The sequence below is a fragment of the Anas platyrhynchos genome, chromosome 13 (genome assembly GCF_047663525.1).
Source record: "Anas platyrhynchos isolate ZD024472 breed Pekin duck chromosome 13, IASCAAS_PekinDuck_T2T, whole genome shotgun sequence".
Lineage (NCBI taxonomy): Eukaryota > Metazoa > Chordata > Aves > Anseriformes > Anatidae > Anas > Anas platyrhynchos.
Genome location: NC_092599.1, coordinates 14,036,980 through 14,049,649, shown reverse-complemented (window position 1 = coordinate 14,049,649; position 12,670 = coordinate 14,036,980). Strand labels below are relative to the sequence as shown.

The following is a 12,670-nucleotide window of genomic DNA, read 5'->3' as shown; positions in this document are numbered from 1 at the left end:
TGCTTAACTTGGGGGAAATGTCACTATAAGTACTGAACACAATCTTACTATCATCTGTTAGCAGTGGTCAAAGAAAAGCTATTCCTTATCTGGGCAAAGGTCTACGTGTGTCTACGTGTCACCCTGTATCAGAGAGGGGATTAGGGCAAGGCAGCTCTGTTTTGCAGCACAGCAGGCAATGACATTGTACCCTAATTAACTTCACTCAACAGCTCTTAAAGTAGGTCTCTGAAATGCAATTAATGTTTAACTTGTTTTCTGACCTATAGGTTTTCTCTGTTGAACTGCAAAGCATTTTTGTTTAATGTTATATCAGACAAGTACTCTGAGAAGCTGCCAAGGTATCACTACTTGCCCAACTTCATTTCTAGGGAAAGAAATAACTGACATCATTACTGAAATGAAATTAAGAATTAAAAAAAAAAAAAAAGGATTAAAAAGCTCAATTTTAAGTTTTCCTGACAGAAGCATATAGACTGCTGTTTGGATGAGGGCAAGGAGAGGATAAAGAATAATCATTATTTGTCCCCTCAAAGTTGAGTTTTGTTTGAATTCTACAATGTTGATGCATGAGGTGGATTATAGTATAAACCAGGTTATTTTGTGACAGGTTTAATGAGTATTGGCCATACTGGCTACAGGAAAAGGTGACTCCTTGTAAGAAGAAAAAAAAAAAAAAAAGAAGAAAATGCAAGAAGTTCAGATGACCCATGTTGTCAAACCATGGCCCTTTAAATAAACAAAAATGAATATTTTTATATCAAATAATAGCTACTGCAAGAGCAGTGTCATGCACAACAAAGGAAAAAGTGCTATCTGGTGACATAATCTTTCGTCCTTATTATTAGCACCTACCTCTGTGGAGTTTTACAATGCTAACTGCTATCACAAGTACCACACAGCTGAAACTATTCAAAAAGCTTCCGAAGGTTCAGTATCTAAAATCCACACTGAAATACAATTCTATTCAGGCATCTAATTGACCTCATTTCCTTCAAAAAGCCCAGACAGAAGTCCTTTGTGTTTTTAAGCATTTAAAATTCTTAATGACAAAGGATTTTGGAAGGAACAAAAGACAAAACAGAACTGATGGCTTAAAACATTTAAATAACATCAACCCTGGGCTATTTACCTGCAAGGTTTGTTCTTGAACTCTGCAGCTTGCTTAATGCATGTTGCATGAAAAGACGGCATTTATCTTTCCTCTGGTTTACATGAACTAATAATTTTAACCATCTGTCTGAGGATAAAAACTGTATTAGGTACACACTAATTTTAATGCATTAAGAGCCAGAGGATAACAGATGTTAGTAATACTTGATAGTTATCACATATCACTCAGAGATTCAGTCCCAAACAACAGGAAGCATGATGCCGTGTGCAATCCAGTCCATCAGTGAGGTATTTTAAATTGATCTCGGCTTCAGTAACATTGCATCACTGATGACCACAATTATCAGACTGTGGTTTTCTAAGAAAACCCTGTCACACTTTCTAACAAAGGCAAACCATAACCAGCAACCTACGATGGAAGCCCATGTACTAACTTCATGTTCTGTATTTTTGTAAAGAAAGGCATCGGTGTTGTAACAATTTGTTAAGCAGCACAGGTATTTTCTGATGTGCTGCTTCCTATAACTGAAACAGTCCACTGCTACCTATTTTACTTTATTCAGGGTATGTACAACCAGCCACTGAGTCAGATGTGGACAATATTTTATGTTGCCTGGTACTACATTTCTGCTTTTCAAAGTTCACATAGTAGAATGCTCAACACGAGCACATAGCCACGGTGTAACCAGCCTAAGCCACTGCTTCCCACTCAAAACACACATATAAAGTCCTTAAGAGAATGAGAACAAGTGACTGGTTCAGTTCCTTGCACTCTATGTTCAGAGACAGAGCTGTAACCTATTCCACAAATACTGCATAACAACACATTGTTTAACTGAGAATTACACATTGCACAAAGTTCACAGAGAAAAGAAGATGAAGAAGACAGAACTTTAACCCAGAAGTGCTGACTGCTCATCAGCTTGTAAACAAGCTTCCTTTTCAGCCCCATACAGAGAAGGGAGGGGGGGAGCAAATGAAGAAACAAAGTGTTAAGGGGAAAAGGGCACTGTTGATGTAAGCGTCTGTCAGAATATGGAGGTAAATTAACAGCCACCAGAACTTGATCAATAAACATCTAAACAGATGTTTTACAGTGTATTACATTAAAATATAAAAATAAAATAAAAATAAAATAAAAATAAAAGCAGACAGATTCTAAGTAGTCAAACTGAGCAACAAAATTACTGGGAATTAGGGTTATAAAATGCCTAACCTCACCCCTGCACTTCTGATGCAAACAAAAGTCAGTCCATCACCTTTTGTAGGCACTCCAATCCAATTTAAATATCGTGTCAGCTTCTTCGAGATGTAGGTTTTTCCTCTTGCTGGCAGACCCACCATGACAATCAGAGTAGGGCAGTTGGTCATACATACTGAAACAGAAAACCAAGACAGTTATTTACCAGTAACATTCCCACAAAGCGAAAGCTTATACTGCAGCAGCAAATTACAATCCGTGTGCTCTCAGAGGAAGTGACTGTTCAAGCAGCTCATGCACAGTGTCGCCCTGTTTCAGGGGTTTCTTAAGCAGGACAGTGGACCTAACTGGGATTTGTAGGCTGTGTGGAATTTCAGAAAGGAAAACCAGTGGCAGTACAATGCTGGACACACAAGTTGTATATGGGTAGAAGACAAAAAACAACTGTCTCTTCAGCTATGGTTTAAGACATACAAAAACAACAGCAAAAAGGACAGATGTGACCTTCTTAGGGACTTCACACACCCCTATGCACCTCAGTTCAGTGCTTGCATTGAAAGGAACTGCAAGGTGTACACAATTTCTAAGATAACTTTTAAATCCCTAGGACACCACCTCAACACTGTTCAACCTTTTCTTGGTTTGGAGAAAAGCAAGGATGACATATGCAGCTTAGTACATTATGGTGTGACAAGGTGCTCAGTATTTATGATTTCTCCTTCAAATATTGTTAACAAAAAATCTCTCTTGAAACAGCACAATTTAACTGCTCTTGGTTGGTTAGTAGAAGACATAAAGCATGAGTATGCTAGGCTATGAAGAACAATAATTGGATGTACAGATGTATATAATCACTCAAATCAAAGAGAGAGTTTTTAATTTAAAAAAATCACTGTACAAAGTTGGAGGAATTTGTGTCTATAATCTGAACACCTTGAGGCATTCCTTTCAAACGACAAGGGTTTTGCATGTATTAATGGTACAAAACTACAGATACCTTGCATGAATCTATCACCGCTACAAGGAACTGCCTAAAAAGAAAGAAGATATTAAAGTGGCTCACAGATCGCCCACATTCTGTATTTCAAAGGGCATTAACTTGCATACCACAATCCAGATGTGCACCAGTTTCCTCAGTCTCTCCATTGAGGAGCCCATTCCCTCCAAGAGACTAAACCTCAGTGTCTCACCGTAACGTGTAACTAAGCTTTGCTGCACTGCTATTGCCTGAGATTCCCAAAGCCTGGACTCAACCAAAGTCCCATCCCACTAAGTTACATGCGTAAATCTTGCACAGCAAGTCCGTCAGAAGAGAATGAACAAATTAGCTAAGACAGATGCACTTTCTTAAACACACACGGGAAGAAAAGGACACAACACCACTTCTCACAGGAGAGCAGGCAAAAGGTGTACTTAACCTCAAACCCGTGAAAGACAGGCTACTCTCCATGCAACGAATGTGACAAGGGACTGAATGCAAACCAAAGCAGATCCATCCACACACATGCAGGTCTCCAGGAGAACACTGATAGAAGCCCTAAAAGTTAACTTTGCTGTGCCCAAGTCTATGTAGAAGGATTACATTTTCTTGTCCGGCTTCCTCTTTGTCCCACATTCGTGCCTGGGAACTCTGACTCCAGGAGGAAGGCAGGCTCTGGGGAAACAAAGTCTAGGAGGTGCAAAGAGGACAGTGCTTACTGAGCTTAAAAGCTTTGCTTCTGGTTTTGCAGGCACAAAATAAATAAAAATAAATAAATAAAATAAAATAAATAAATGTGGTGAGAGAAAACCAGAGCCCCTAGAATTTTTAAGGGAAGCCATCAACCTTTGAAGCCAATGTGAAAGGTCCTTCATCTGAGATACCCAGCTTGAGTTTTAAACAATCTTCCAGAGTAATACTGCAGTGAAATAACAGTTGGGAGAATGATGACAAAAAATCAGGATCTGCACAGAAAGTCTACACACACTGCCTCAGGTCCACTTGCTCTCCAACAAACCTGTGTAAGCCACACTGGCTTCCCAACCAGGCCAAGCAGAATTTACCAGCTGACATTACCCAGCCCACCTCAACTCTTTTCCTTTTCCTGTAGCAGGCCACACAAATCTACCCATCTCATGATGCTTTCTCCCACTTATTGCCCAAGCCTGGCACCTCATGTGCATTTTCACACAGATTTCCTCACAGAATATGCAAAACCCAACAAAATTGCCTGTATCCGAGGCCTATGCAGACAGATTAGCACACGAGTCCCATCTGCTGCTCCGATCTCTGCACAGCTGCTCAGTGTGCGACCCCAGGGCAGAACCCAAGGGACTTACCGGCTGGTCCTGATCTAACAAGTGGCATTCCTGTTCTGACGAGGTGCCAGGCTGCCCGAGCGTCCCCTTCCAGCAATGTTTTTATTCCTTCTCTGCCTCACTGTAGCATTATAAACGCAGGTAGGACTCAGCACAACAAACACTGGTTTTTCTTTCCTTCCTTATCATCTTGTATAGCTCAAAAGGCTCAATTTTGCTCATTAGCTTGGTAAAATAGTCAAGTCTAAAGCAAAACGGTAAGTTCTAAAAATGTACCAAACACTCAAAAGTTAAAGTTATTTCAAGTATCCTCCATGTTATCTGATTGCAACTTTCTCAATAACGTTGCAAACGCTTCTTACTGCAAGTGGGAAAGAACATTCATTCAAATGAATTCATTAAAATGTCAATGTCTCAAAACTCTCCCCTTCCTTTAAAGAAACATAACCAATTTTGACATGAGGATGTGAATTGTTTAAAAAAAAACAAACAACAAAACATAACCACACAAGTAGCATATAACTAACTCCCCAAATAAAAAAGCCTCTATGGTTTAACATCTTTCCCAATGGCACAATGCTCAACTTCCCTTTCCACGGCACCCCTCCATCATTCACTTCACCTAAAAAAAGCTAGCAGCACAAAAGCAAAAGGAGCGTATCATTGCAAGCTGCAGAAACAAGGCAAAATCTACTCTCATGAAACCAAACTCATTTTTTAACACCGCTTCAGGAAGACAAACCCTGAGGGTTTCTGCCAGCGCCGACCTGGGATGTGCCATCAACATTAATTAATTGTGCTAGAGGAACAGACACAGTCAGAACAGCAAAACAAAACTTCAAGGGCTGTATGCTGTCACATAAGGAAGATGCTCTACTGCTTTATTCATTTTTTTTTTCTTTAAAATATGTTTGCACATAAGGTTGCAAGCTTACAAACGGCAGCATCCAAAAGAAATGTATTTTTTGATTGAGGGGACACAACAAGCACACACACACAGAATCACAGAATCATGGAATATCTCCAGTTGGAAGGGACCCACAAGGATCATTATCTAGTCCAACTCCTGGCTCCACACAGGCTACCCAAAAATTTAGACCATATGACTAAGAGCACAGTCCAAATGCTCCTTAAACCGTGACAAGCTCGGTGTCATGACTACGTCCCTGGGGAGCCTGTTCCAGCACACGACCACCCTCTCAGTAAAGAACCTTGTGAAGAACACACAACAGCAATCAGTGAAGGGAAATGGCCAAGTGACAAAGCACATTAAAACCAAATATCAAAATTTAAGCAAAGTCATCACCTCAGCTAAAAAAATTAAAAATATACACTGAACAACACAGCAGGCTGCATCTCAGTGTAAAATTACAACTGCCTTTCCTTCTAATGTTATACACTGAACAGTCAAGGAAAAAATAAACTACATACTCGTTTCTTGCCTCTTAAGACTCTTATTGTGAAATAATGCAAGATACTGAAGAAGGTTTTGAATCTGAGCTGGGACACCGTATGCCCTAGATCAGCTGCGCGGAATTTCAATAGCCCTCCAAGTTTGCATCATCACGTGAAAACAGAGTTGATTAGTTTCAAGTTCATCCACTACCTACCATATTATCAACAATCCCTTTTCACCTAAAATGAGACTTTTTTTCCCCATATTTGTTAATATTTACAGTGAGGTAGTTTTTTTGTATGAGGCTGCTCTAGTTAGCCATGTGAATTTTACTGAATGATTCCTGCTGTTGCAATGGCCTTCAATGCACAGCCTGCTCCTGTATGATTTAGAGGCTCACACACAAATGCCTTTAACTATATGCCAACACAACCACTCTTCCAAATCACACTAGGCTCACACGTTTTCCCATATCATTTATCCAACTCAACTAATTATTTTTCTTTTCCTGTTGGTCAATACCAACAGTTTGTCATCCTTCTTTGCATGTTGCAGTGAAAAGTTCCCTATTTGGCGCTCTTCCTCCCTCTCCTATACCTGAAGGAGTCCATCCTCTTCTATTTCTCCCCTCTCCTTTTTCCAAGCCACTGGTTTCGAACGGCACTTTGGTACGAGGGATTCATACTTGTCCTCTGGCGGCCAGCCTTGTGCCACCATCTGCTCGCAGCAGCTCTGCCACTCACTTGCTCTGGGCTAACATTTGCTTCCTACAGCTTTGACGCCACCAGTGATCGCCCTGGTGTACATCCTGACCTCATTCACTTTCTCGATCTTCAGTTCCTAGGGCTGGGACTACCGATACGTAAAAGCAGTGTCAGCTCACAGGGCAGAGTTCTCTAGAGCAAAGATGACCTTAATTTGATACTCCTCATTTCTTTTTGGACCTGATGTACATCCACGCTGCTGTAGGAACAGCAAATAAAACTCTTTAGAACGACCAAATTCCAGCTCTGGGAAAACAGAGCTGTTAACCGCAGCTGGGGGGGAATAATCTTTAACCATAGGAAGCTCAACGTTTATCTGCCACTCTGTAAACATCCTCTGCTGGTCTCTCAGAACAGCTTTCGCTGTACCATACTTTGCTATTTATGTTTAATTCCTGTGCTTGAAGCCCATTCATTGAGCTTGTAGAAGTCCAACGGCCAATGCCAAGAGTAGCTCCAGTGCAACCCATTTAGAGACAAAACCTTTAACAGACCACAAGAAGATGAGTGGAAGCTATCAGTAGAAATGAACATCTCTACTGCCCGCGTCTTACTTTGGTAGGTCCTTTAGAATAATTATCTCTATTTTCATCATCTTAGCAGCTGTAAAAGCGCAGTCTGCTGGGTAGGGTACGTGCAGTCAGAACTCCTTGATCTTCCTCAAAGACTGATGATCTGACTGTCTGATGCACAGACTAAAAGAACCAGTGCTTCAAAGACCTGCAACAGCTACAACCCAGACACACCTAACCAGGTTTCTTCTTCCTCTGATAATTTCAGCTGTTAAACTTCTTAGAAAAACCCAGAAAAAGCACTTAGAGTAGGTAAACCCCTTTGAACACAGATCTGCTGTGTCCTCCCCTGGAACCATGCACAATTCTGCTCAGCCACCTTCTAGAACAATGAAAACTAACAGGCGGTGCAGGTCAATGTCATCAGCAGTACGATGAACTAAAAACTCAACCAAAAAGACACTTGAGGAGTTCATCTTGCTTAGCCAAGAAAAGGAGATGTCAGAGCAACCAGCTTCACCGCACCCTCCAGGAAGCTGAGGACCAGCAAACTACTCTAGACTTGAGCTCACCGTTTCTGAGCAATAATCCTAACCCGGGTACAGGCAACAGCAGAGGGCTGGAACTGGTCAACCCAGCACTGCCAAGGCATCGCCCCATCAGGGCAGTGCTGAGTCCCACAGCTTGGCCACAGGGCCTGTGGGTCACGATGCTCATCGGAGCACGAGGCGACACGTCCTATGTAGACATGGGGGATAAAGGACATGGACAAAGGAAAAACTACAGCGTGTTCTCAGCAGGCTGATGCAAGGGAGATGGCTTTTATCACAGAAGAGCAAGCCCTGCCCTCTCTAGGCTGCCTGAACTTAGTGGCTAGCACAAATGGCTGGAGACGTACTGGAGGTACACTGCGAGAGCAAATACAAGCAGGATTAAAAAAATCTCCAAACCTGGCTTCCTAGCTAAAAGGCTTCTCAATTATAATGGGTCATGGGCATCCAAAGATTACTGAAAGTCTACAAAAATAAAAAGACTTGGGAAATAAATTTTAAAAATCTGATTTCTTAGTCGAGAGAAACTACATAATTCCATCAGGAAGACTCCATATGTCACCAGGCTGCACGTGACCAATGCGCGATTTCGGACTTGGTTCTTTTATTTTTATTCACGTATTGGTAAAGCACAGTGTTTGCATCAAAGCCGTGACAAATGCTGTTTTGTTTGGAGAAGAGCTGCCGTGTTACAGCCAAAATGAGGCGTTCTCCTTCGCCTGCTTGCAACAGCAACCACACACACTTCCCGAACCTTTCCTTACTGCGGCATTCTCCTGTTAGTGCCTGCTATTCTGCAGATGCTGGAGCAATGTTTCACACCGAAACACCAGCCTGCTTACCCAGCAGAAATCCAGACGGTTTAGGCTATTTATTTTTTGTCCTTTTTTAAGCACAGGTTGAAAAGCAACGCAAGGAAGGAGAAGCCCGTGGCCGCCTGCCACGGCGGCGGAGCCCACAGCGCGTCCTGCGTGACAACCGCGCACAGCTCGCCACAAAGCCCCTTTTGTCTGCAGGGCCGCCGCAACCTGGACCTGGAGGGGGGAACGAAACCTCTGCGAGACCTAAATAAGAGTTAAAGAAGTATGAAAACACAACACACGCTGCCAGGCAGCTCGCTAACAAACGCCACAGCCCAACCCCTGCGAGCCCCGCAATACGAGGAGCCATTAACTCCCGCGCCAGATGGCCGATAAAGCAGCGGCTTTAAGAAACAACACAGGAATATGTTCAGGCCCTTCTTCTGGAAGCATCTACCGAACGCGGAACCGCAGCGATCACAAGAAACGCCCCACGCGATGCCCCTTCCAGCAGCCCCCCACCCACCACCCCCATCACCACCCCGGCTCGGGGGCTCGGTGCCCGCCCCGCTCACCGCCGCGCTGGGCGCTGTGCCCCGCCGGCAGCCCGTTGTCGTAGGGCTCCCACGTCTTCTGCAGCGGGTTCTGCGTGAGCTCCCGCGACGGCGACGCCGCCGCCGCCGCCATCCTCGGTCGCCTCCCGGCTCCCGGCGGCGCCGCCCCCCCGGCACGGCCCGGCCCGACCCGCCCCTCACAGCCTCGAGCCCCCGCCGTGAGGGCGGGCAGCGAGGCCCCGTCATGGCGGCGGCGCCACCTGCCTGCCAGCGGGCCGCACGGGGCAGCTCGGTTGGGACCAGGCGCCCCTCACAGAAGGATGTGGATGTGGGGTTCTTCCCACAGGGGACAGTCCTCTGAGTGTGCTCTCGGCAGCCAGCACAGTCAACCCCCAAAACAACACTTCCACACAAAGCTTCCAAAAGGAGTGTTAGGGCTTCACAGAAACCCACAGCCGGTCAGCTAAACGTTGGTTTAGAAAGTCAGGCACTGACTAATGCATTTGTTCAGTTACACTTTCTGTCACAAGGAAGGCTAAATAAATACTGGTGCAGAAAATCGTAAGGAAACAGCAAGTTCCTAACGTCTTGTGGTGTGGCTTAAATGCAGCATACAGCTGCCCTGTTTCACATCAACATTACCAGCTTTATAGCTCCGAGAAACCCCACACCTATGTTCACTGGTGGACTTGCTGGATTAGCCTCACCCAGACTAAGCAAAGTCATTACAGAGGTGAATATTTCACTCTTACACACACCTCCATCTTCGTATTTTACACACAGATTCTCAGGGCACTTAGCTTACAGTGGTCAAACACAACATGCATTTTCATTGCCTATCGGGTACTCAGACACTTTGACATTAGCACATATACATGTATAAACATGACTCAGTATGTCTGTGTGAATACATATATTTAAATACTAGTCAGTCCGAGCATCTAAGGATCATTTTCTGTTTTTCTACTCGACCGCAAGCCAAAAGGTAGCTTTTTAAACAACAAAAAAATCTGTCCCCGGAGACACTGGGTAAGACGCTCACAGGAAAATTGATGCTGTTCTTCCAAACCCATGTGTGCTTGACCTGCCCTTCCCTCTTCACAAAGTTCATTTCCTTCTCTTCCAGATTGATTACAGTTTTCAACCCTTGGGGCCTGCGCTATGTTTTTATGTTAGCAATTCTTTCTTGATTTTGTTTTGACTCGATAGCTGACGTAGGGGGGCAGAGGGGTTACAGGATTTACGTTATAAGGGTCAGAAAACAGGGAGCAGAGAGAGGAAGGACTTTATGAACATTTGAAGGCTTCCGTCTTTTTTTTCTGTTAAGCATGTATTTACTTCCAAAAGATATCAAAAGCGCCCGTGAGCAGGAGCAGCTTAATCTGTGTTCCAGGTCAAATCCATTGCTCCATCGCCTGTGTGTTGACGTCGCGTTGCAGCCAGCTGAAGGGTCGAGTCCAGCATCAGCCCCGATGTGTCTGCCTCAACCTTCTGATCAGGGCAATGCCACAGGGATGCTCCAGCTTTCTTACCAGTTCTTCCAGTAAAGACAGCAAGTCCACAATTAATTTAACAAAGTATTAAGAGAAAAAGGAGATTCATGCCAGCAATGGAAAGGCACTTCTCAGGCCTGTCGTGCATTCATTAAGTAGAAAACAGCAAGGTGCCATCTCCCTCCAGCCTCTACGAATGAAGTTGGTTTCTCCTTTCTGCAAATCACACAAGAACCGAACTCCACTCAGACCTACCTCACACCTAAAAGCACTGACCTGATGTTGTTAATACAAGAACAGCATTCCTCAAAGGCATGCAGGGTGAATTACCAAATTTCTAAATTTCTAAATCATGCCCCAAACATCAGGCATACCACACACAAACTTGCTCTGGCAGATTTAAGGCTGTGGCACCTGTGCAAAACTTAAATAAGGATTTGTCCAGCTGTTACAACCTCATGGTTATGGTCATGGGCTACTGAGAAGAAAGACAAAGTGAATACAGAAATATTGTGCCACTCCTGAGGTCTTCTTTCAGAACATGGTTTTCAAGGGCACTTGTTGAATTCCTAGACAAAGACAAAACAAACATTGCTCAAGTAGACTCCAGATAAGTGATGTAGATCAGCTTCTACACAATCACCTTGTCATCAACCCCTGTCCTAATAGAAAGGCTGGAGAAACAAAGTTGGTTTCCGCAGGTGAACTGTTGGAGACCTGGCTTCGGTACAGGGAAACCACAAATAAGCCTCTGCTCTTTAGAAGGGTTTTACGCAAAGCTTCTGCTCTCAGGGCCACGTTGAGCTGAAATCTTACCTGCAAAAACACCTCTCTGAAGAGAGAAAATGCCACAGAGAAAGGCAGCATTGGAAAGGAACTGCTGCATAGAAATAGAGCACGCTTGAGCAAACTATCCAAGCTTTACTTACTGTTTTCAAACAACTGGCTGACAAGACAGGAATGTCTTATGGCTTCATGCATACAGCAAGTGGTAATTATTTCTCTGAGACAAGGGAAGAGAAAAGAGGAGACTGCAACAAGGCTCCTGCCTGATTGTACAGAAACCCTACCTTCTATCTGTAAATAAGTGGGATCATATTTTAACAATACAATAGAGTTCCACTATATCTGCAGCTTACTTTCATGGGTCTCTTTTCCCTGCTCAAGATGTCACTTTGTAGCCTGACAGCCTGTAAGACACCCATAAACCACCCAACATCTATGGCTTCTGTCTTTCCACCATTTCTCTGGCAGCACCAGCTCACTGCTTGCAGTGAGAAAAGAAGACTTTCCAGTCCTCCAGGTGTCCACACCCTCGCTACGCCAAGCTCAACAGATACAGGTCATGAAAAACCAGTTCACAAACCTTTCTGCAGAGCAGAAGATTCTGCTACTGGAAAATATATTTGTAAAACGCTTAAAGAACACGCCGCCAGCCAGAGGTCAAAAGAAACGCTGTACAGAAACAGGGTATTTACAAAGAAGTCAGCACGCTGAGCCAAGCCCTGGAGATGAGGCATGTGCAATGTTTCAGCTGAGTCTGAGCAGAGCTGGGAGCGCCGTGACAATATCCTGTTCCCACTCACAGCAAAACGAGAACTGCCTTCTTCGGGGAAGTTCCTGAAATACACACGGGAACGCCTCCGAGATAAAGAGATGGTAAAACACAGGCTTTCCGTTTTCGCTCCCCTCTTATCGCCCTTGTTTAAACAAGCCCTGGGATGCTGGCCGTGCTCTCCAAGACACCGCGAGCCGACAGCACGTAGGGATCCACCGGGCGTTATGCTACCGGGATCACCGGCATGCCTACAAGGAGGACACTACCCTAAAACTCCCAGACCTTTTGGCACCACAACGGTCAGCTGCGGGCCCGGCCTCCCCTCTCCTCGGGGAAGCCCTTCTCTCGCCCCAGCCCGGGGCCGAGCTCCGTGGGCGGCCGGCAGGCGGCACCCCGACACCGCCCGGCTGCGCCCTGCCCGGGGGCCGGG

General features: G+C 44.5%; 1 protein-coding gene across 12 annotated transcripts in view; it reads right to left on the bottom strand.

The window, feature by feature from the left end:
* LOC101795985 (6-phosphofructo-2-kinase/fructose-2,6-bisphosphatase 4) overlaps positions 1-12,670 on the bottom strand; it is a 48,677-nt gene that overhangs the window by 25,367 nt on the left and 10,640 nt on the right. For 4 of the 12 annotated variants that reach the window (XM_072044519.1, XM_072044520.1, XM_072044518.1 and 1 more), the window contains one exon: positions 2,373-2,489. In XM_072044519.1, coding sequence (XP_071900620.1) covers positions 2,373-2,489 — 117 coding nt within the window. Of the gene's footprint in view, positions 1-2,372; positions 2,490-3,311; positions 3,346-3,896; positions 3,984-9,210; positions 9,451-12,670 lie in introns of those variants that run through there. The other 8 variants (XR_011812609.1, XM_072044515.1, XM_072044514.1 and 5 more) reach the window with 6 other exon arrangements.